This window comes from Littorina saxatilis, linkage group LG3 (genome assembly GCF_037325665.1).
Source record: "Littorina saxatilis isolate snail1 linkage group LG3, US_GU_Lsax_2.0, whole genome shotgun sequence".
NCBI lineage: Eukaryota > Metazoa > Mollusca > Gastropoda > Littorinimorpha > Littorinidae > Littorina > Littorina saxatilis.
Window position 1 is genome coordinate 34,179,617 of NC_090247.1, and position 23,886 is coordinate 34,203,502.

Sequence of the window (23,886 nt, forward strand, 5' to 3'; positions counted from 1 at the left end):
ATGTTTGGATTAAAAACACGCTCAGAAAGTTAAAAAGAATAGAGATAAAGAAAAGCGTGCTATCCTTCTCAGCGCAACTACTACCCCGCTCTTCTTATCAATTTCACTGCCTTTGCATCGAGCGGTGAACTGACGATGCTACGAGTATACGCTCTTGCTGTAAAAATGCAGTGAGTTCAGTTTCATTCTGTTAGTTCGACAGCTTGACTAAATGTTGTACATGAACAAAGTATGCAAACCAGATGATCCAGCGACGTCCTTCCCAATTTATGTCCAATGGACGTCTACCCACAACACGCCACTGGATGCCGCGTGGTCAGCCAACCATGTGGTGCCAGTCGTGAAAACCAGGTTCTTTGTCCCACAGTGAGACATTCAAGTTGGGGACTTTGTGACCGCTGACTTTGTCAGCATGGATGGAAAGGTGGAGAGATACAGGGCGGTGATCATCCCCAAGTCAACCCATTTCCCCGATGGGCCAGATCGAGAGGAGATCTGTGTGAAGTGTTTGCGCGCAAAAGACAATGGGAGATACTATGTCTTTCCTAATGTTGATGACATTTCATGCTTGCCAATGGCTCAGATAAAAAAAATCCCACCAACCAACCATGAACAACAGGGGGGATTACTTTTTTGACATGTGACCAAGTCTCATTTGAGCGTTCACAGTGTTACCTGAGAATAGCACACCCCCTTGAATTGGGACCAAAGAAAAAGCGTTGTATATATGCATTTTTGAATGCTTTTCTAAAGTCATAAGTTCATTTGTGAATTTTTTTTTCCTTAGGGATTGTTTTGCTGAATGCATGCAGTTAAGAAATTGACCCCGTTTTCAAATTTAGGGGGTAGGGTTGCCCCATAGCCCACGTATGTCTGTGTGACTGTGTCAAATATCAATCTACTCTGCGTACAAAATGTATAGATGTTTGTTTTTCGATTTTAGAATGATTTCTTAAGCTGGCTAGAACTTCTGAGGTCTACAGGAAACGATAAAGATAAAAAATGTACAAAATATAAGTAGCGTCCTTTATCTTACCATTGTTCTGATCAATGCTGTCCCTTTATTTGCAAGTTAACCATTTTTCTTAATGTGTTCAAGGAGTATGTTAAAAATTATTATCAATGGTTGCTTTAAACAGCACCTTTGGGCAGTTATTATGCACTAAAGTTGTAAAAGCATGTTTTGGGGGTTTTAGGATATAGCGTCTTGGAACGCCAATCATCTTGGAAATACGAATGTTCATATAATTTTTTTTACTGTTTTGGATAGATAAAAAGTTGAACTCTTGGTGCAAACTGTTTTTTGGTCCCTGTTTGACTATTTATTATTTTGGAATATTGTGTGTGAGGGGGAAACTGCAATCCTCAATATCATGAAACGTGCCTGACCTTCTTTTTGACAACTTCCCCCATAAGCATACGGGCCCTGAGCGTTAGATACCACGTTAAGTGCATACAACACCCCAATCACTGCGGGTATTCCCACTGTCGATCGCTGTGCATGCTTCTGATACGGGCGTGATCACGTGAAGGCAACGTATCTCATATTACTTTAAAATCTAAATATGAACCATTCAAATAAAGTATGAGACCTCCTCTTACAGCATTTTCCTATATCCTGGCGCATAAACCACATTTTTTAGTTGTGTGGTTGCTTGACTGAAATTAAATAAATCGGGTGACCCGTTCCAACGGCTCTGCGATATCACAGCAAACCATGCAGCACGCAAGGACGACCCAAGCTAAATTTAGAAATGTCATCTCGACCAAAATACTCCCAGGAAGCGTATGTTCAAAAAGACATGATGGCCATGGCAGTCACAGTCAGCCAGCAAGTCAAAACCCTATTAGATCAGTTCTTGTGCATTCTAAACCGTAGCACTCAGTGAAAACTGTTGGTGCACCTACCCAGGGTTCAAATACGCAATGCTAGAGACACTGAGAATGACATACAGACAGACACATTAAACAAGTCGCGTAAAGCGAAATTACAACATTCTCAGTCAGTGAGTCAGTGACTGAATAAATCAACAATGTATTCTCTACCAGTGAAAAAACTCAGTCAATGAGTTAGTGTGTTACAAAGCCAGCAAAAGATGTGAGTTGAGGTATTGTTCGGTGCACGGAAAAGAGGCCGTGTTCTAATTAACTCCCCCCAGAAAACGCCAGCTTGTTTCCTGAAAGCAATTCATCAGCAAAGCATCACTATCAATCAGTGCCAGACACTTCAGCAGACGAATCACACGCAGGCACACCAACACACTTACATTTGACCCCAACACCAGTCGACTTAAAAACAGAACGAAGAAAAGACTCTGCGTCAGCCCTGAACGACCCCTGAGAGACGAGAGAGCGTCAAACGTTAGGGATAGATTAACCCATCAACCACTCAACCAACCAATCGACGGACCAACCAACCAACAAACTAACCGACCATTTAACCGATGCATCAATCAACCAATGCGTTAACCAACCCAACCAACTTAATTCACCAACCAATTCAATCAATCAATCAATCGAGATTATACACGCAAGGCGGTGTTGAGGACTAAAACCAGAATATGCAAAGGCGATTCAATATATGTCTGTGTGTTGAAATATTGCATGAAGCTTGAAGCTAGGTCCTCGGCTCAGTGGAAGTGACGAGAAAAGCATAATCGCAAACGAATACGAAAATGTGTTTCCTGTTGGAAATATGTGGTTCTTTCTTTCTTTATTTGGTCTTTAATGTCGTTTTCAACCACGGAGGTTATATCGCGACGGGGAAATATGTGGTCATTATCAGGTAAACGGACAGGGTGGGCGGGATGGGGGTGGAGGGGGGCGTGGTGGTTGAGGGGGGCGTGGTGGTTGAGGGGGGCGTGGTGGTTGTCGGTTAGGAATGGGAGCTGGGGATAAACAGGCTGTAGAAAAGGAGATGGAAGAAGTTCCGAAAATGAAAGGTGCAGTCCTTCCCGTGTAAACGGTTCAGCGGCTTTCTCAGATCTGCCTGTGGGGAAAGCTCAGCCACTTGGACACATAACAAACATCAACATCCTGACGGCTGCCTGTGGGGAAAGCTCAGCCACTTGGACACATAACAAACATCAACATCCTGACGGCTGCCTGTGCAGAGTGGGAATTTTTGAATAGATTAATTTTGCAGATTGACACTGGTGTCAGTTATGAAATTAATTCATCCAAGAATTATCACTCTGCACAGGAAGAACCCAGGTTGTTTACTTTTGGTATGTGTCTGGTGGGGTCTTATTACAAGTAACATCCTGGCCAGCTCTAAGATATGTAAGCGGAATGGTGAACACAGGAAGGGCTGTGCCCGAAAGACATGTCTCTGTCTCCTCCTCCTTATCTCTCCTGTTTTTCTCACATACTCTAGCAAGTCTATATATTTTCATTGTATGGAATTAGTATTTTGCACACAGAGACCAGTGCATCTTATTCAGCCGTGTTACGTTGAGCAAGCTGATAATTGGGATTTATTTTACTATTGCAAGCAAACCTTGCTCAAATCAATGCCAACGGGCAAACGTAACGCACCGTTTTCATGTAGTTTTTCTGTTTGCTCGCTGTTGAAGCATCAAGTAGTCACATCAAAAAAGTGTCATCGCATACACTGCAAACTACGAGACGACACAATCCTGGACAGCAACAACAACAACAACAACAACAACAACAACAACAACAACAACAACAACAACAACAACCCCAACTAGGCAGATGCGTTTGAGTATTGATTTCTTTGATGAGAGCTTTAACGTTAAAACCATTTAAAACTCTGAAAAAATCCATTTATTCCTCTAACGTCTGCGTCTAACAGCTTGATCTTACATGAGGAATGGTGTTTACAAACTGAACGGAAAAGACAAAACCCTCACAAATCGAATTAGCAAACGCTATTAAATGTTCCCCTAGCTCACTGAAATGGACAAAAGTCAAAACAGTATATTAGTTGGTTTAAACAGTTTTTATTCAGTTGCATATATTAGTTCGTTAATTTGAGAGGGCATTGTATGAAATAGTATTCACAGTAACGTATAGATGTCGCACGATTTACTCCTATGATATCTTCTCAGAATACAAGATCCAATAACTTAGAACACAATGTTCCATCTGCCGGCAGAGTCACTCCAATCGCAGTTTCTTTCGCAGGTCTATTTCCATAAAGAAATATTTACGAGGGAGGTTCACACTGTGCACGATCGGAAACTCGTTCATAATGATTTTTACGGTCATTATCCACAGATCGAGAGAAGATGTAAACTTTTACGACTTTGTACCGTATCATTAAAATCCTAAGAATCACCCAGGTACATATGAATACGTGGACCACCACCTCCCATCATCCTGACACGTGTTTGATGCAACAGAACAAGAAAACAGGCTCGAATCGATGTTTTTCTCGCTCATTCGCACGAACGATGGAATAAGGAGAAAGGCATGCAAAACTGCCATGCGTTAAAGAACGTTTTGCATAGTTGCAGGTTAAAGACCCAGATAACATAAGAAATTGAATACAGGCTTCATCAATACATCAGGTGCATCTTTCTGTTCTTGTCTTAAGGTGTGTATACAGCTCTTCCTAAACGGGTAGTTTCTAAGCGCCTTTCGATCTGGACAAGTCTTGGACGATTTTGATCTTAAAGGGCACACAATGTTACTTCACATGAAAACAGCTCGGCTCACAGTATCGGATCTGGCCAGATTATCGCATGGTATATGACCATCCCTCACTTGGTAACATACCAAAAATGAGTGCTCCCTGGGCAAAGTGGAATTTTGTTGATGAATGCCTTTTGTAAATGAAGCAATGGCTTTTTAAGAAATAAATTTATAAAAACATTGCAACCGACCACGGCATAAAACCAAGGTGTGGATTTTGTTGTTGTGACTAAGTGTAAGGATTATGGTACGTCTTATCCCATGTAAAAAGCCTGGCCAGAACTAAAACTGGTTTCACGGAAAGGCTATGCCTTTAACTGGATATGAATTTCCTACTCTTCAGCGTCGAAGCTCCTTTTTTGTCAATCGTGATGTATATATTTCAGTTCTAAGTTGTACGCACAGGCACAGTAGATGAAAAGCGTTCAATTTAAGTAAATGCGAACTGTAATTAAGCAAATGCGGTGTCGAAAACAGTAGGGCAAAGCAAATATAAACACAGTCTACGTGGGGAATTCATCGTGTGTATTTATTTGTTTGTGGTATTTCAAAAATATGACTTCTGGTGAAAAACATTGACATAATAATAAACAGCTCTACGAAAGTACATGTTCGACCCAGCGCATGCTCACTTTGAAGGCGTTTTTCTAAAAAAGAAAACACCTACTGGGAATAATTGAAACATTTAAAATGCACATCAAAGTCTTAAAGTTAATTTTAAACATTTTTGTCAAAAATATGATTTTGGTTCTCGTACTGGTAACTCACTTTACAAAATATCTACACAGCTGTGCAGAACAACCCCTCGACAATCGGAATGGACAAAGAGGAACAGCCGCTGATTATACTTCACTATGCCAGTCGTCAGTTGAGTTGCTTTTCATCGCTAGAGAGGCACTATTGTCAATCCTGCGGATAGATTTCACTTGAACACAGACACTGTGACAATTAGGCTCTCTGTCTCTATCTCTGTCTCGCTCTCTGTTTGTCTGTCTGTCTGTCTGTCTGTCTGTCTGTCTGTCTGTCTGTCTCTCTCTCTCTCTCTCTCTCTCTCTCTCTCTCTCTCTCTCTTTTGTCATTTTCCTTGTTTCTATTCTATGTGTCTACAGTATACTAATCATGTGACTTCAACCATCATGTCTATCCGTATGGCTTGCATTGGTTGGGGCTGCGTAAACTAAGAGATTACTTGAGCTCGTTCCCCAAGTGTTTAAATCAAAGCTTGTATTAACATTACAATATCACGATTTTTGTACGAGCCCGCGCTGTGATATGTCATAAAATACACAGAACATTTATGCATCAATCGAGTTTAGTCAGAATTCTTTTATATTTTACGAGTCCCAGCCAGCCGGGCTTAATAAAAGTCAGAAGGCTCAAAGAACGGAATACAAGATGTTTCCAGAGCAAATGCCAGCTTCCTTGTGCAATGGTCCCAGACATCATCTGCGTAATTAAAAATACGGTAGAATAAAATACTTGGATATTATCTCCAAACTGTTTCGACTTAAATCCTAATAAAAAAACCATTAAAAAAACATCAGTTAAACAATACAAGATTTACTTTTTATTTAAAAACTTTAGATGTGGATAGAACACATAAATGTGCTGTGTAAAATTATTAAGAGGTGTTTATGTTGATCCATATTTGGTAACAATTGTTGGGTTGGGGTTGAGGTGGGTTTGGGTGTGGGGGTGGTAGCTGGGTAAATTACGTTGAATATCGAGCAACGCATCTGCTGCTGCTGCTGCTGCTGCTGCTGTTTTTGTTGTTGTTTTTAGAATTTTTTTATTGTTGTTTTTAATTGTTGTTATTTCTATTGTTGTTTAATGTTATTAATACGCGTTGTTGACACGTGTTATTGTTATTGTCGTTGTCGTTGCTGTTTTTATTCTTGCATTTTCTCCTGCTTAATATTGAATGGAGCTCAATAAAAAAAAATTTAAAAAAGTTTTCTGCAAATTAATGACCAAAATAAATCTTCCTCTGACACAATGCAGAACTGAATAAATCCTTTCATCCTGAACCAATAAATCTTATTCCGTGCATTTCCTAACTTACTTTGGGGACGTTTTATGGGCATTCTCTATTGGACTTGCGACAGCATGTATGCACATTACTGTTAGAATGTGTTTCAGTCAAGCCTTTTCCGTTTCATACATGAACTACTGTGAAACTCAGTACTGCGTCATTGCATTGCATATCGCTGCAGAGTGTTCTACCGTGGATGTCAGTAAGTCTATGTTTTAATTCCTCATCAATTATAACACAAGCTACCGTATACCACATTACTTTGTAACACTTTTTTCACAATTCGCAGAGTCATTGTATTCTATTTCGCTGAAACTTGTTCTGCAGTGGATTTTAGTAAGGCTTCGTATCATTCATCAATGTTACTGGAAGGTAGTCCCACCAATTTCCGTATGGAGTTCTATCATCCCTACATTTGTTTTTTTTTATAAACAATCAGGTCCGGACTATGGGATTGCATATCGGCTCGGCTCGGCTCGGAAGCTAAAAATAAATTAATTTGTTTTTTAATCAAAAACTCTGCTTGATAATGAAATTGCAAAAACACATTCAAAAGTGATTGCATAGGATTTTGATTATTCCGAATTCAGAAACATAATCATACATATGATATGTTTGAATTTAAAATGTGCTCAGAAATGAAGATTTAAAAAAAATGCAAATTAGGTTCACTTGGCTCCAGTCATCAAGATCGCTGAGTCAGCGCTGTCTCGATCGAAGGCTTTCGGCAAGCCAATGACGTACTACTCTCGGTCAAAAATCATACAGTATCCAGTATGTTCAGTTTCAATCTTTAATGACATCCGACACCGATACATGTACAGCCTGGCGGTGACCTTACGGTTCATTTTCTTCTGCTAATAAGACGAAATCACCGAGACAGTCTTCTTTTTCAAAATTCTCCGTCAGTTCCTGGGAGAAGTCACACGATGTTTTACGTGAAGTCAAGCGTTGCATTATGACGTCATCTCCAACTTTTTTGACTTATGACGTCAGAGATGTCACCTTAGAATACAGGGTCAAGAAGAGAAGTCTTGGTTTGTTCAGTCTCTGTCGTTTTGACATCGTCTTGCGCGACTAGTGTTACTTTGTAGTTAGCTATCCATATGTGTTCAAACGTACTGCATGTTACTAAATTCTGACGTCAGTAGCGAAGAAAACCAACACAAACTAAGTATGGCCGTAGCTACGTGATTTGTATGTATCGTAAACCCACTAAGGTTGCGGACACTTCCTGTCGTTACAAGTAAAAAGCACAGTCTTTCCTGTGAAAACAGTTCGGCACTCCATCTCAGATCTGGCCAGGCTTTACGCAGGATCAGAACATCCATCCACTTAGGCGCATACCAACATTCAACATGCTGAGAATTTATCAAAGTTATTCAAAGTAAATCCATTTGACAAAAAAAGCGACTGGTGTCCCTTAAAGGTACTGAACTTGTCAAATCCAGGTGCACGGAGCCCCTGGGACTTTTAGTCATACATCAGGCAGCTATCCGTTAGAAGAACTACCAAGTTTCATTGACTTGCACCCAAAGAGTCAAGAACTGCGATTTCTTTACGAATTAATTTCGTACTCGGACCCGGCTGGTCTTGGCCTATTTTTGGATCTAAATTTAGATCAGGTAGATCACCACATCATGCACAAAAAGACACGTCACTAGCAAACTATGTCAGACGTCATCATGAGTTTGTGTAAAACAAAATGGAGGCCGGAATCACTCAGTTGAATCGAACTCCGACCAAACACCACGTAATAACTAGGTTAATTTATGCACTCGCGTGAACAAGAAACTGTTGAGCTTCACAGATGTCGTCGTTGGGTAGTTTTGGGTTTGTTTTACTACCATAGGAGGATTTTTGAACTGTAAATGCACTCAGCTGCAACAAAAACGCAAAACGAAGGCTGTGAGCTGCACTGTGCCTTTAAGAAATTCTAAAATAACAAGATGCCGCTCTGTCAGCTTTTAAGCAGGATCAGAACATCCGTCCACTTGAGCACATGTCAAAACTCAATATCCTGACTGCTTCCTGTACGGAGTGAGAATTTATCAAATTAATTAAAAGTAAATTAATTTCACAAAAAAGCGACTGGTGTCCCTTCTATCATAACCAGAGATCACGCTGTGCACAGAGAGAAAGCTTGTATTTTGTGTCTGTGTCCAAGTGGAGGAAAAATCATCTCATAGCTTTGCCAGATCTCAGATGTTGAGTGAAATCGTTCAAACAAGAAGGACCGTGCGCATAAACGACTGCTGCCATTGCCAATCTTTGCATGATATCGTTTTCTTTGCAGGTCAAAAGGCAGCATGAGAAACTTACTGGCGGTTGCCCTTCTTGCTTTTCTAAGTCTTTGCCTTGATGTTCACAGTAGCCACGGTGCAAGTAAGTGTAAGTTCGCATGCATACGTATCGATGCTTGCACGTGTGTTTCTTTTTTTCGGTGTTCGATCAATTTTCACATGCATCCAATCTGCTACATATTCCCGCGAGTGTTTACCATTGAATGTAGGCTAACTTTGAGAGCTGTAAACGAGCACCCAACTCTTGTTTAGCTGCACCAAAACACACGACATAAGGTATTACAGGGGTTACGATTAGGGCACTTTTTTTGCAGGGGGCTAGGGCGGGGCACTCAGATTGACTCAAGAATTTAAGCACAGATTGATAAAAAAAAACAAAAAAAAACAAACATGGACACGGACATAGACATGCTTAAAGATTTAGAAAAAGCACATGGATATACAGAAAAACAAACACATGGCGATTCTCTTGATTAATTACTGTATTATTTAAGCATACACCTAGCCTATATAAGATTGTTAACGGGCTTGTACCTGCCTCTCCGTGTTCGCGTTGCAATGGATTTACCCCCCTTCCTTCTTCCCCCCCCCCCCCCCCCCCCTTACAAGTTCCCTTGCCTATTGTGCAGAACAGGGATGATCACAATTGTTCTTTATCTTGCCACAGAAATCCGAGGTCTGTGCCACGTTGGAGGAAAGCTCAACAATGTGAGGTCATTTATTGGAATCATACCGAGACTGCACATGAGGCAACCATGCAGGTCAGAATCTGATTAATGCTTCGGTGGTTGTTACAGCTAAACCTTCAGGTGCTTTAGATATACACACATGTTGCGAGAAGGCGTCTCTCTCTCTCTCTCTCTCTCTCTCTCTCTCTCTCTCTCTCTCTCTCTCTCTCTCTCTCTCTCTCTCTCTCTCTCTCTCTCTCTCTCTCTCTCTCTCTATGTATGCTCTTTATGCCTGATCTTCATCATCATCATCATCATCATCATCTTCATCATCATCATCATCATCATCACCATCATCATCGTCATCTTTATCATCACGTGCTGAAGTTTTCTGACTTTTTAACTTTTTAATTTTTAATTTTTAAATTTTATCATTGTCTCTGCGCGTCCCAAGGACAGATTGTAAGAAAAGGCTTAGCCTTAAATCGTAATCCTTGTTAAATAAAGTTCAATTCAATTCAATTCAATTCTCTCTGTGTTTGTATTGTCTGTCTGACTCTCTGTCTGTCTCTGACTATGTGTGTGTGTGTGTGTTTCTTTCTTTTCCTCTCTGGTTGCCTCTGTGTGTGTGTGTGTGTGTGTGTGTGTGTGTGTGTGTGTGTGTGTGTGTGTGTGTGTGTGTGTGATCGTGTGTGCGCGTGCGCGCGCGCGTGTACGTGTGTGTGTGTGTGTGTGTTTGTTTCTAATTGCACACAAGATAGTATACACGCACGTGTTTGTGCACACAAATCCCACAAAACAAGGATAACATAAATATCGTCCCAGATCCTCTAAAGACAACGTCCACAAGTACCTGAACGAATGCTTCATCTGCCCCAAGGTACAAGATGGCCAACATGCGCTGTGCGGGGGACCAGACAGAGATCTGGGCAGAGAACAACATCGGTAACTGGGGTTACGCTTTGTTGAACGGCGTCACGCTTAAGATCACCACCATCAATGACGACGGCAACACCACGTACCAGACCCTCAGACTGTTCACCCATCAGCTGAAGGCGGTAAGTATAGCCGCAAATGCGAGTTTGAGATTTAGGAGAGAAGTGTGAAAGAATTTTGTCCAACTCTATCTTTCTTTTGGGACATCTTAGAAATGTCGACTGATGGAAGTGTTTTGGGTGGCAATTCCGTTGGCATACCTTCGTAAATAGCCTAGCAAAATAAGAAGAAGAACAACAAACAACGCGTAAGGCGAAATCACTACATTTAGTCAAGGTGTGGAACTCACAGAATGAAACTGAACGCACTGCATTTTTTCACAATGACCGTAGTTCGCCGCTCGTGCAAAAGGCAGTGAAATTAACGAGCCTGTTTAGCTCGGAAGTGGTTGCGCTGTGCTGCATAAGCACGCTTTTCTGTACCTCTCTTCGTTTTAACTTTCTGAGCGTGTTTTTAATCCAAACATATCATATCTATATGTTTTTGGAATCAGGAACCGACAAGAAATAAGATGAAATTGTTTTTAAATCGATTTCGGAAATTTTATTTTAATCATAATTTTTATATTTTTAATTTTTGGAGCTTGTTTTTAATCCGAATATAACATATTTATATGTTTTTGGAATCAGAAAATGATGAAGAATAAGATGAATGTAATTTTGGATCATTTTATAAAAAAAATTTTAATTACAATTTTCAGAATTTTAATGACCAAAGTCATTAATTAATTTTTAAGCCTCTAAGCTGAAATACAATACCAAAGTCCGGCCTTCATCGAAGATTGCTTTGCCAAAATTTCAATCAATTTGATTGAAAAATGAGGGTGTGACAGTGCCGCCTCAACTTTTACAAAAAGCCGGATATGACGTCATCAAAGACATTTATCCAAAAAATGAAAAAAATTCTGGGGATATCATACCCAGAAACTCTCATGTAAAATTTCATAAAAATCGGTCCAGTAGTTTACTCTGAATCGCTCTACACACACACACGCACAGACAGACACACACACACACATACACCACGAACCTCGTCTCGATTCCCCCTCTATGTTAAAACATTTAGTCAAAACTTGACTAAATGTAAAAACCACGGGAAAAAAAAACACACACGATTAACTTGGAATGCCTCTGAGCTTCAGTGGAGATCACGATGAAACCATTCGCCAATTTGCATTGGGAGATTTACACACACAAAACGAAAGTATTTTATAACTCTGTGGTCCTTTTACATGAGCTTTTCGATAGAAAACTACATCTCTCACTTTTGTTTTTTTTCATAATTTTGTTTTGGCAAAGTCACATACACGCTTTCTCATGTCCTTGCATGACCTCGGAGTATATAGTTCAAATGCAGTGTAAGTTTGAAGAACCCGCCCTCTAAATTTACTGACATAACTTTACCATTGTCGTTGCATTGTTGTTGCATTGTCTCTCAGTATATCGCCGCGGGGAATTTCACCAGCAGCCCTTGGGAGTGGAGTTCTACTGGCAGCCCTGTGGATCCAGACAAGAAGATCGTAGGTCACTATGACCCAGACGCAGACAGGGGTCGGGGTGTGGTTTTGGTTGGCGGTCTCAACGTTAGCTTGAGCCAGTTCCAGGGCAGACGTGGACTGAGGATTCGATCCCTGAGAATTTTCTTCAAGTGCAAACAACAGCACCTGCATTTCTATGAAGGGTTCCCGCAAACATTTTGTGGTAAGAGCAGTGATAACTAAGTAGTAGTTGTTTTTTCTGCGAGTCTACTCCACACCGTGTGTGTGTGTGTGTGTGTGTGTGTTTATATATATATATATATATATATATATATAACATCAGAAATTGTGAAATAAACAATTGAAAGTCGGCAGGGACTTTCTTCCGAGATTTGTTAAAATCTCTTAGTAGAGATAGAGAGAGAAATAAGTATCTCTTCACAGACAGCCTATTGGGAGCATCGGACCATCCTCAAGGGGGACTGAGATTTACAGAGCAAAGTCCCTTTGTGACGTATTGCAATGAAGTCTAGTCCTGAGGAGGACCATTGTATTTGTACCTAGACCAGACACGTGTTTCGACACTATTGTGTCTCATCAGTGGTCAGGTGGTCCTGAAGGCGAGAGTTGTCAACCCATGGTATCCAACTAAGAAGCGAACCATTCTCTGAATGGTAGCTTCTGTTGGCATGGGAGACTACCCTCATCTGACAACCCCAAGAGGATATCTGTGAAGGGAAACACTTTGATTTAAGGCCAAAGTGTAGAATTGATATTTATTAAGAAAGAATTTAGAAATTTAGACAAGTTTTAACCAAGAAATTAGGTTAAAACAAGGGAAATTTGAAAAAGCCTAAAGGGAGGTAACTCTGTACCAGCCTGCAGATCCAGAAATGGATACGCGAACAAGTTAGATCTAATTTTGAAAAGGTTAAACAGGAAAAGCGGTCAACTTTTCACTGCTGTTCAACACAGGACTTGGTAAAGAAGAAGTTTTCTGCTTTATTCAATTGGATCGCTTTATATATATATGTGTGTGTGTGTGTGTGTGTGGGGGGGGGGGGGGGGGCGTTCGTGTGGAAGATTCTGTGTTCGACTCCCGTCTGCGAAGTGGAGACTTTTTCGATCTCACAGGCCAAATTGGCTGTAGAAATACTGCCGGTAAACACAATAACGCGCAGAAAATCTCATGCAATCCATTTCAGAATAAGGTGGGTAAGAGAAACACGAAATTTCCAGCAAGCATGCTCCGTATGACTGACTTAATGGCGAAGGATAATGGTCGTACACGCAAAAAAAAGAACAACAATAAAACAACAACAACAACACAACACTCGTTTACGCAAACAGGGTGTACTTGTAAGTCAGTTTCTGCCCATGAAAGAAGAAGAAGGAAAAGAAGAAGCAGAAGAAGACATATGCGTTTCAATGGGAAGAAATCCACTGTCATTCGTGCAGGAAACACAAGCAACAACCGGAGTGATGTAAGCGCCGTACAAGAGGAGATTCAGCTGGATCCCCATCACTACGCTGGCAAAGTGCTGGACGACTACATTCTCCTGGTCAAACAAAAAGCGGCAGCAATTCAAACGTAAATGGTTGTTGTTACTTACTTATACCGGATTTAAGCGCTGGATATGAGAGAGAGAGAGAGAGAGAGAGAGAGAGAGAGAGAGAGAGAAAGAGAGAGAGAGAGTGTGTGTGTGTGGTTGTGTGTGTGTGTGTGTGTGTGTGTGTTTGTGCGTGTGTGTGTGTTTGTGGTGTGTGTGTGTTTGTGTGTGTGTGTGTGTGTGTGTGTGTGTGTGTGTGCGTGCGTGTGTGTGTGTGTGCGTGCGTGTGTGTACATGTGAGAGAGAAAGAGAGAGAGAGAGGGGGGGGAGACAACACGACAGTAAAGACACGGCTTTTGTCAAAGGAGAAGGTGAGGGGGGTGGGGGAGGGGGGGGGGGCGGACAGGAACCGACAGCGCCTTTCTTATTGCAATCCATGATTACCATTGATGCATTAACCATCCTCTTTTCTGTCTTTTTTCAGTGATCCTTTTTGCCAAGAAGCAACAACCATTATCAACAGTGCACAGTGCGCCTCAGGTCGTGACGAGGCGTTGTATGATTGCGCGTATCTGCTGAATGATCGCAATGATTACGGAGACTGTATTCGATATAGAGCCTACAGGATGAACTTCACAGTTATGCAAGTAAGCAGTTATCGCAGAGGATTGAACGATAAGTTGGACTCCACGCATGCTTGTTTTTAATACAATGGTTTGTCAAAGATTTAAAGCAGAAACAAATATAGTTAATTTATTCACAATATTCCACATACATTTTACAGCGAATGGAGATTGTACCTAGCTTTTTTTGTGTACAGTAAGAAAACACAGGGCCGCGTGTGATATGTAGAAGATTGACTAAATTTATGCATCATATAAATTGTACTTAAAAATATACTTGTAACCGCCACAACAAGCAAACACACAGACAAACAAACAAAAAATCAAACAAACAAACAAACAGGAACGAACAAGCAAACAATCGCTGAAGGCATCAGATTGGATAAGCATGCAGCTTTGAATACAGACGAACTTGCCTAGGTAATCACCTCTCGTCATCGATCACCCCGAAAGATACCCGACGAGGGTTTTCCCCCTCTATACTATTCACATTTCCATAGCGAACACCAGTTTCTAACGACCACATTTGGTCGGTGCCTTGTGTGGTCGTTATAGACAGGTTCGACTGTACTTTAATTTGTTTTCAGGTGTACACTACATGCGTACGCCTGGGGTGCGGCCTGAAAGAAGCGAGCAACAACGAGACCTGCACACTGTTGCAAAAGATCCAGTCTGGTTGTGCCTACGTAAAGTACGGGGGGTATCATTCCGATCTGTATGTACGTGCGAACTGTACCTTCACCCCTGTCTCTAGACCGTTCAAGCAAAGGAGGATCTACTACCGTGGAAGTAGGTGCTGCAAGCTGAGTCCCCGGCCAATTATGAAGTTTATGCACATTAGTTATCTTGTAGCCTACATGGAAATGTCTGTTTTTGGCCGTCGCGATATAACCTTGAATGGTTGAAAACGACGTTAAACACCAAATAAAGAAAGAAAGAAAGTCTGTTTTGGGGGATAGTAATTAACCCCTTGACGGTCACATTTACAACAGAAGGTTTTAAAAACACATAGCTTTCCGTCAAATATGAATTTAGGTTTTGTTTGGGAATACTTGAAAATTACGTACTCAACACCCGGTATGACCACATCTGCTTAAACGCGATACCTGGTTGCTTCTTATGTTTATCAAGACGTTCATCTGTACCGGTGACCTGTGCAGAGGTGCACGAAGAGAAAGTGGGTGAACCCCGAGGGCCCCAAAGGGGGTGTATCATCACGATCACGGAAAGGGAAATTTTAGCTTTCACGATCACAGTTACCTTGATTTTTGTTTTCACGATCACAAACACCTTGACGAATAGAGGATCATAGAGTGATACAGCTGTGAAAAATGTACGTTGAAAATAAAATGCTTTGCAATAATGCCCATCACGATCACGAAAACAAATGACGATCACGATCACGAGACTTGATTTTTTTGTCATCACGGATCACGGGCAAAGTCCCATCACGATCACAGAAATGGAAATTTGGGCAATCACGGTCACAGAAAGGTAAAAAAACGCCAATCACGATCACGATTTTAAACCCTTTGGGGCCCTCAACCCCAAGCGGGTGAGAACAAACTGCGGGGTCTGATTCGTTAAAATCCCAATAAATCTCCATTTCAACCAATTCAACACCACGGCTGACTCCCATACGTTTGATAACCGTATCGTGCACCTCGGCCCTGGTTTGATCTACAAGCTAGCATTCTGACCTCTCTCCAATACCACATGGCGTGCATGTTCCAGACGGCCAATGCAGTGACCCTGACCGAGTGCCCAGTTGGGGATACTATTCAAGTGGCTCTGCCCAACCTGGCTCCATCGAAACCTTTTCTAAGCAGTACAGACCTCGAACTTCGTTGCCTTGCAGGTAATGTGTCAAAGTCTTCCAGGCATGTACCAATGACTGTTTCTACATTCAGCACAAACCCGAATTCACGCCCAACATCATCAACGCCCCAGCCTCTTACCTGAACCGCAATTTATTAACTTTATTGGCGAGCCAGGAGCTCCCCATTTATTATCTTTTCTATGCCGAAACAATTATAAAAAACGCTCGCGCTGGACCCGAGTACTCTTCAGACTGGCTCGCTCCCACAGTATGAAAGTTTTTGTCTTGTGCACGTGGATTAAAAAAAATAAAAAAAAAAAAAATTATTTATTTATTTTACACAATTAAAAAAATTATTAGAGTAAAATAAAACATTAAAACGTTCATAATAAACAATAGTAAACAAGAATTTAAAAAAAAAAATAAAAAAAAAATAGACCGCCCATGCCGGGAATCGAACCCGGATCACTTTGGCCACCAAGCCACCAACTCTGACAATTTTGCCAGTGAACTCAAATGTCTAGGGTGCTAAAATTAGGTCGCGCAGCACGCGAAGTCAGTGGCACACGCACGCAAAGCCTGGTGTCGCTGGCTTGGCGGTTCTATCAGCCGAACGGCAGTTCTATCCCACCGCGAATTGCGCCCACCGTTAAGAGTCGTTTTTGTGATTTATTTCGCATTTAGGTCCCAGGTAACATTATAAAGTTTTAATACGATCAATCGGACCTAATATCAAGTTAGTGTATCAACTTTTGAACGAACTGCGCCCAGTAGTTTCCCAGCAATAAGCTGTTAAGTCGAGACAGACAGACACACACACAATTAAAGTCTGCTGGACCCTCCTACTGCGTACTCGGGGAAAAGTTTATTTTAGGGGGAGCATTAGCCATTAAAACAAACAGAACACGATTATAATGGAAGTTGCCCTATGTTGGGCACCCTACCATTAAAAGTTTCTGGTTCAACGCCTTTCGTTCAAATATTAATGCAACATTAACAGGACGACGGACAAATAATACGAGAACGAGTCAACACTACTTGATTAAAGAAATCAGAGTATATAAGCTAATTTCTTGAATTGGCTTTTTCTCCAAAAAGCGCACGCGTACAGTTTTGGAGGTGGCTCAAATTCAGAAACATGCTCAAGATAGGTTAACCTCCCTTAATTATGTCTTTCCTGACTTTTTCCAATTTTTTCACTTACCTTGTGTGTTACACCAGCGGAAGAACATAGTTCTATTAATATAATTGTACGATGTTCTCGGGCAAGGTACCAAATGGCCAATTTTCGCTGTGGAGACTACAAGACGGAGATTTACGTCGACTACACCAATGACATCAGGGGGAACACTTTCCTCGATGGCGTCATCATTAAAGCCCTCACAAAAACTGCTGACAGACAACGACTGGTTCAAACCAACAGACTCACAAACGAAATGCTCAAGCAGGTGTGTCTTCTCTTTTTCGGGTTTCTTCCTTTCTATATCAGTGTTTGCGTGTTCACTTTTTACATTTAGTCAAGTTTTGACTAAATGTTTTAACATAGAGGGGGAATCGAGACGAGGGTCGTGGTGTGTGTGTGTAAGTGTGTGTGTGTGTGTGTGTGTGTGTGTGTGTGTGTGTGTGTGTGTGTGTGTCTGTGTGTGTGTGTGTGTGTGTCTGTGCGTGTGTGTGTGTGTGTAGAGCGATTCAGAGTAAACTACTGGACCGATCTTTATAAAATTGTACATGAGAGTTCCTCGGTATGATATCTCCAGGGTTCTTTTTCATTTTTTCGATAAATGTCTTTGATGACGTCATATCCGGCTTTTTGTAAAAGTTGAGGCGGCACTGTCACACCCTCATTTTGCAATCAAATTGATTGAAATTTTGGCAAAGCAATCTTCGACGAAGGCCGGACTTTGGTATTGTATTTCAGCTTGGAGGCTTAAAAATTAATTAATGACTTTGGTCATTAAATTCTGAAAATTGTAATTAAATTATTTTTTTATAAAATGATCCAAAATTACATTCATCTTATTCTTCATCATTTTCTGATTCCAAAAACATATAAATATGTTATATTCGGAATAAAAAACAAGCTCCGAAAATTAAAAATATAAAATTTATGATTAAAATAAAATTTCCGAAATCGATTTAAAACAGTTTCATCGTATTTTTTGTCGGTTCCTGATTCCAAAAACATATAGATATGATATGTTTGGATTAAAAACACGCTCAGAAAGTTAAAACGAAGAGATGTACAGAAAAGCGTGTTTTGCAGCACAGCGAAACCACTACCGCGCTAAACAGGCTCGTCAGTTTCACTGCGTTTTGCACGAGCGGCGGACTACGGTCATTGTGAAAAAATGCAGTGCGTTCAGTTTCATTCTGTGAGTTCCACAGCTTGACTAATTGTAGTAATTTCGCCTTACGCGACTTGTTTCTCTTAAGTTTGTTTTCGGTTTTGTAGTTGTTCTGGATGTTTGATTATAAAATCAGTTGTTTTCGAAGAAGGCAATAGCCGAACAGCGTTACTTGAATTGGAAATTACAGACGCCAGGTTACGATAGTCCTCATGTACTTGCATACAAACCAACCAGGATAGCACTCATTAAGTCTCGTGAACCCAAACAAGCTTTTGTTTGTTTTATACACACTCATGTAACTCACACGATCCCTTTCCTCCCTCGCAGTACATCGAAGCAGGAGATTTCAGCCAGCGACTGTGGAACTGGACGTACAGGGGGGACACTGAACCGCCACCGGGTGACCGCATCATTGGTCAGTTCAACCAGACGACAAACTCCGGAGTCTACATCACTGGAAACCTGACCGTTACCTACAACTACATCGACTCTAACAACGCCTCTCGTGGGGTGGCAGATGCACTTGTCATAAGATGCGCGGATCCCAACTTCAGGACTCGACAATCGTACCCTCAAACGCTGTGCGGTTAGTCACGTTGTTGAATGTAAGAGTACAATTAGTACAACAAGTGTACAGTCAGACGTATTCGTGAATTTAGCAGAGCCCTTGTGTTCTGTGGTGCAATTATAAGTGACAGTGTCAAATTGATCACTTTTACGATGCTCGCTTATTAATTTTATGCATCCGATACAGGGAGCCCCAAAGACACGGTGCCAGGAAACAACGCTGCACTGAGCCCGCCACGCACCAGTGACCTGCACCACCACTACGGCTTCTACGACCCGCTTTTCCTGGTCAGGCAGCACGCGAAACAGTCGTGAGTCTTTTTTATTCTTCATTCTATTATCTGGAGTTAATTTTCTTTTCTGTCTTGTCTCTTTTTTCTTTCTTGTTTTTTCCTTGTTTTTCTTTTCTTTTTCTGTGTGTGTGTGTGTGTGTGTGTGTTTGTGTGTGTGTGTGTGTGTGTGTGTGTGTGTGTGTGTGTGTGTGTGTGTGTGTGTGTGTGAGTGTGTGTGTGTGTTGTCGTCTCTGCTGATGCTGAAGATTACGATTTATAGTAATAAAAAAGATTAGGATGACAGTCGCTTGTTTCTTTCCAATGCTTGTTGTTTTTTCAGGTGACTGAAGATTGATTTCGTATAACTCTCACGTACTCTTGCTGCACAGTAATGTCCTCTATATCTAGAGCGCTTAGGTCTCTTTGATTCTTACATGGAGTAATCAGTGGGGCTGTATTGTAGTAACAGATGATGAGGCTTTCTACAATGAAAATAAAATTACGATTATAAAGATATTCATATATCTTCTTCTTGTCGATCGCCTTTTAAGATATCCATTCAAAGCTGAAATACTTTTTAGATTATAGAAACGAGCACAAAGTTAACATACCCAAAATGAACAGTAGCTGATTATAGATTAGCACAGTAGCTGATTACAGATTTGTTTACCCAGTCGATTGTTGTAACTGTTAATCGACTATGTTTTGAAAGAATCAAGTATTTTTGATTCATTTCCTTTTCGTTCACAGCTTAACTACTTTTTAGATAATAGTAACATGCACAAGGTTATACACAACAAGCACTGTAGCTGATTAAAGATTTGTTTACCCAGTCGATTGTTGTAACTGTTAATCGACTATGTATTGAAAGAATCAAGTATTTTTGATTCATTTCCTTTTCGTTCATAGCGTAACTACTTTTTAGATAATAGTAACATGCACAAGGTTATACACAACAAGCACAGTAGCTGATTACAGATTTGTTTACCCAGTCGATTGTTGTAACTGTTAATCGACTATGTTTTGAAAGAATCAAGTATTTTTGATTCATTTCCTTTTCGTTCACAGCTTAACTACTTTTTAGATAATAGTAACATGCACAAGGTTATACACAACAAGCACTGTAGCTGATTAAAGATTTGTTTACCCAGTCGATTGTTGTTACTGTTAATCAATGTACTTTAAGAATCGAGAATTTTTGATTTATCTCTTCTTCGTTCATAGTTTAACTACTGTTTAGATAATAGTAACGAGCACAAAGTAAACATACCCAAAAATCAAAGTAGCTGACTATAGATTTGTATACCAAGTCGATTGTTGTTGCTGTTAATCGATGTCTTGAAGAATCAAGTATTTTTGATTCATCTCCTCTTCGTTCATGGCTTAACTACTGTTTAGATAATAGTAACAAAGCACAAAGTAATCATACCCAAAAATTAAAGTAGCTGATTATAGATTTGTATACCAATTGATTGTTGTTGCTGCTATGTATCGATGTATTGAAGAATCCAGTATGTTTGATTTATTTTCTCTTCGTCCCCGTGGTAGGAACCCACTGTGTGATGAGACGTCGAGCATCGTGTCCTCGGGGGAATGTGAGCAGCTGGGAGACGCACTGTATGAATGTAACGAAATCAGGGATAGCTACACCAGCTGTCTGAGGTCCAACGACATCGATGTCTTCAAGGTAGTATGCCGGAATTCCTTCCCGTGTAAACGATGCGGCCCATAATATCAGGTCTGGTAGGGCGTTTACCCGGTACATGGGGCAAGGCCATTCATACACTTGGACAAGTACCAACAATCTACATCTTGCCTGCTTTGGGTGCAGGGCGGGAATTTTTATGTTGAAATTTCCTGAGACCGCCCCCCCCCCCCCCCCCGCTTTTTACAGTTAAGAAAGAAATTCTTCAAAAATGGTCAACTCCTGTCTTATCCCATGTACAAGTCTGGACAGATCTGAGTTAATAAGCAGAACTGTTTTTCATAAAAAGAATTGCGCCTTTAAGCATAATTGTCATTTTATCATTATGAGATGTTAACAAGTCGCGTAAGGCGAAAATACAATATTTAGTCAAGTAGCTGTCGAACTCACAGAATGAAACTGAACGCAATGCCATTTACTCGTAGCATCGTCAGGCCACCGCTCATGGCAAAGGCAGTGAAATTGACAAGAAGAGCGGGGTAGTAGTTGCGCTAAGAAGGATAGCACGCTTTTCTGTACCTCTCTTTGTTTTAACTTTCTGAGCGTGTTTTTAATCCAAACATATCATATCTATATGTTTTTGGAATCAGGAACCGACAAGGAATAAGATGAAAGTGTTTTTAAATTGATTTGGACAATTTAATTTTGATAATAATTTTTATATATTTAATTTTCAGAGCTTGTTTTTAATCCGAATATAACATATTTATATGTTTTTGGAATCAGCAAATGATGGAGAATAAGATAAACGTAAATTTGGATCGTTTTATAAATTTTTTTTTTTTTTTTTTACAATTTTCCGATTTTTAATGACCAAAGTCATGAATTAATTTTTAAGCCACCAAGCTGAAATGCAATACCGAACCCCGGGCTTCGTCGAAGATTACTTGACCAAAATTTGAACCAATTTGGTTGAAAAATGAGGGCGTGACAGTGCCGCCTCAACTTTCACGAAAAGCCGGATATGACGTCATCAAAGACATTTATCAAAAAAATGAAAAAAACGTTCGGGGATTTCATACCCAGGAACTCTCATGTCAAATTTCATAAAGATCGGTCCAGTAGTTTAGTCTGAATCGCTCTACACACACACACACACACACACACACACACACACACACACACACACGCACGCACACACGCACGCACATACACCACGACCCTCGTTTCGATTCCCCCTCGATGTTAAAATATTTAGTCAAAACTTGACTAAATATAAAAATGATGGACGGTACAAAGAATGACGGCATCTAATTATAGATAGTTTGATAAATACGGCATATATGCCACGCACATCTATCACTTATCAAATGTCGTCGTCCCTAAATTCTCCATACAAAGAGTAATATTAACAGAAGAAAATCTTTCTCTGGGACATGACAGAGACACACTACACGTTAACTTTCTCCGGCAAGCTAAGACTCACCGCAATCGTAATCTAAACTACAACCGTCTCAAACAATGCACATTTGCAGCGTTGACCAATACGGTTATTCTAGTCATTTTGTAAATGTTGACCCCCGTTTTCAGGTCTTCACAACGTGAATGCACATTTGCAGCGTAAGCTAATACACGCTATTCTACTTTCAGGTCTTCACAACGTGCCTGCGTGTGATGTGCGGCACAGCGGGGGCCACGTCAACAGACACGTGCAGCACTCTGCAAGACGTGGCAGGGACCTGTGGTTACTCTAAGGCCCACATGAACCTTCGCACCCTTTTTGCCAAGGCCAGCTGTTCACCTCCATCTAAAAGCAACTCCAAGACCACAGCTGAGGCTTAAAAAAAATCAGAGTTTTCGGTTCCGCGGCCGACTCTTTTTTTCGATCCTAGAACTTTTTTTAAGGGGGCCCATTGTGTAGAAATTGGTGAACATTTGTCAAAGCCGTATCTTTGGTGTTCACCAATGCATATTCATAACGTTTTGCAATCTAATGTTAACATCCACTATGAGCTTGTATCTAACGCCGGTGAAAAGCCACACGCGCTTGGGTACACAAAAAGATTCTTTAATATATTAAGAACATGATTTTTCGGGGGTGGGGGGTGGGGGCTGGGAGGGGGGGGGGTAATTATGCTTGAAAGTGCACGCAGCATGACCGCATTTAAGTTGAAATGTACTGAAGGCTAGCTATTGACCATTATATAAGATTACTGCCATGACCACAACTGATAAATAAAGCTTTGGAGTACACCGAGCGTGACTTTGGTTTGGTGTTAGAGCTTCGCCTGGGATATATCTAATTAGCACCCCCTTGACCAATAGAGCCTAATAAAATGTGTGAGTACGCCCGGTGTAGGATCCGGTCCGGTCCCCCCTCTGAAGTAGTCCCCCGGGGGACCAATTCGTGGCAAAAACTGCTCTATAATGGTCCCCCCTTAGACATCCAGCCTCGTTTTTCTTGTTACAATGTTAGTAATGTTACCAGCAATTTCAGAGAAAAGAAAGGAAAGAATCAGAGACTGCTTTCATTTCTTCTTATCAGTATTTATTTATTATTCATTTTATTTCATGTGATTTTTCTGTTGAACGGCATTATAAATCAGATCTATTTTATTTTCTGCAAAATATAGTCAAACAAAGAGATTGCTGTCTGTGCACTACATAATACCGGACGAAGATATAGATTGAAAATGGCTTGAATGCCTAAGAAAAACGAGGCTGGATGTCTAAGGGGGGACCATTATAGAGCAGTTTTTGCCACGAATTGGTCCCCCGGGGGACTACTTCAGACGGGGGACCGGACCGGATCCTACACCGGCATGGTCGTTTTGGTGTTCAAACTTCAACACATTTTCTTTTTCTTTCATTCTTCTTCCACATGATGTGTCACTATTGTGCTAGCTTAGATTGGTTGGTTGTTGTTA

The 23,886-nt window shown here is 40.8% G+C and overlaps 1 protein-coding gene across 1 annotated transcript; it reads left to right on the forward strand.

Moving 5' to 3' along the window:
* Nucleotides 1–6,779: 6,779 nt before the first annotated feature.
* On the forward strand, nucleotides 6,780–23,064 carry LOC138962208 (uncharacterized). The gene is made up of 14 exons (XM_070333939.1): nucleotides 6,780–6,893; nucleotides 8,988–9,076; nucleotides 9,662–9,755; nucleotides 10,543–10,720; nucleotides 12,097–12,358; nucleotides 13,594–13,726; nucleotides 14,170–14,332; nucleotides 14,896–15,097; nucleotides 16,043–16,166; nucleotides 17,398–17,575; nucleotides 18,803–19,061; nucleotides 19,230–19,353; nucleotides 20,863–21,001; nucleotides 22,610–23,064. Exons 2-14 carry the CDS (start codon nucleotides 9,001–9,003, stop codon nucleotides 22,799–22,801), a joined length of 2,124 nt encoding a protein of 707 aa, XP_070190040.1. The 5' UTR covers nucleotides 6,780–6,893; nucleotides 8,988–9,000; the 3' UTR covers nucleotides 22,802–23,064.
* Nucleotides 23,065–23,886: the final 822 nt, after the last annotated feature.

Coding starts and splice junctions, on each gene's coding strand:
- LOC138962208 (XM_070333939.1), top strand. CDS start 9,001: ATGAGAAACTTACTGGCGGTTGCCCTTCTTGCTTTTCTAAGTCTTTGC. Junction 12,359..13,593: donor GTTCCCGCAAACATTTTGTG/GTAAGAGCAGTG, acceptor TCATTCGTGCAG/GAAACACAAGCAACAACCGG. Junction 13,727..14,169: donor AAAGCGGCAGCAATTCAAAC/GTAAATGGTTGT, acceptor GTCTTTTTTCAG/TGATCCTTTTTGCCAAGAAG.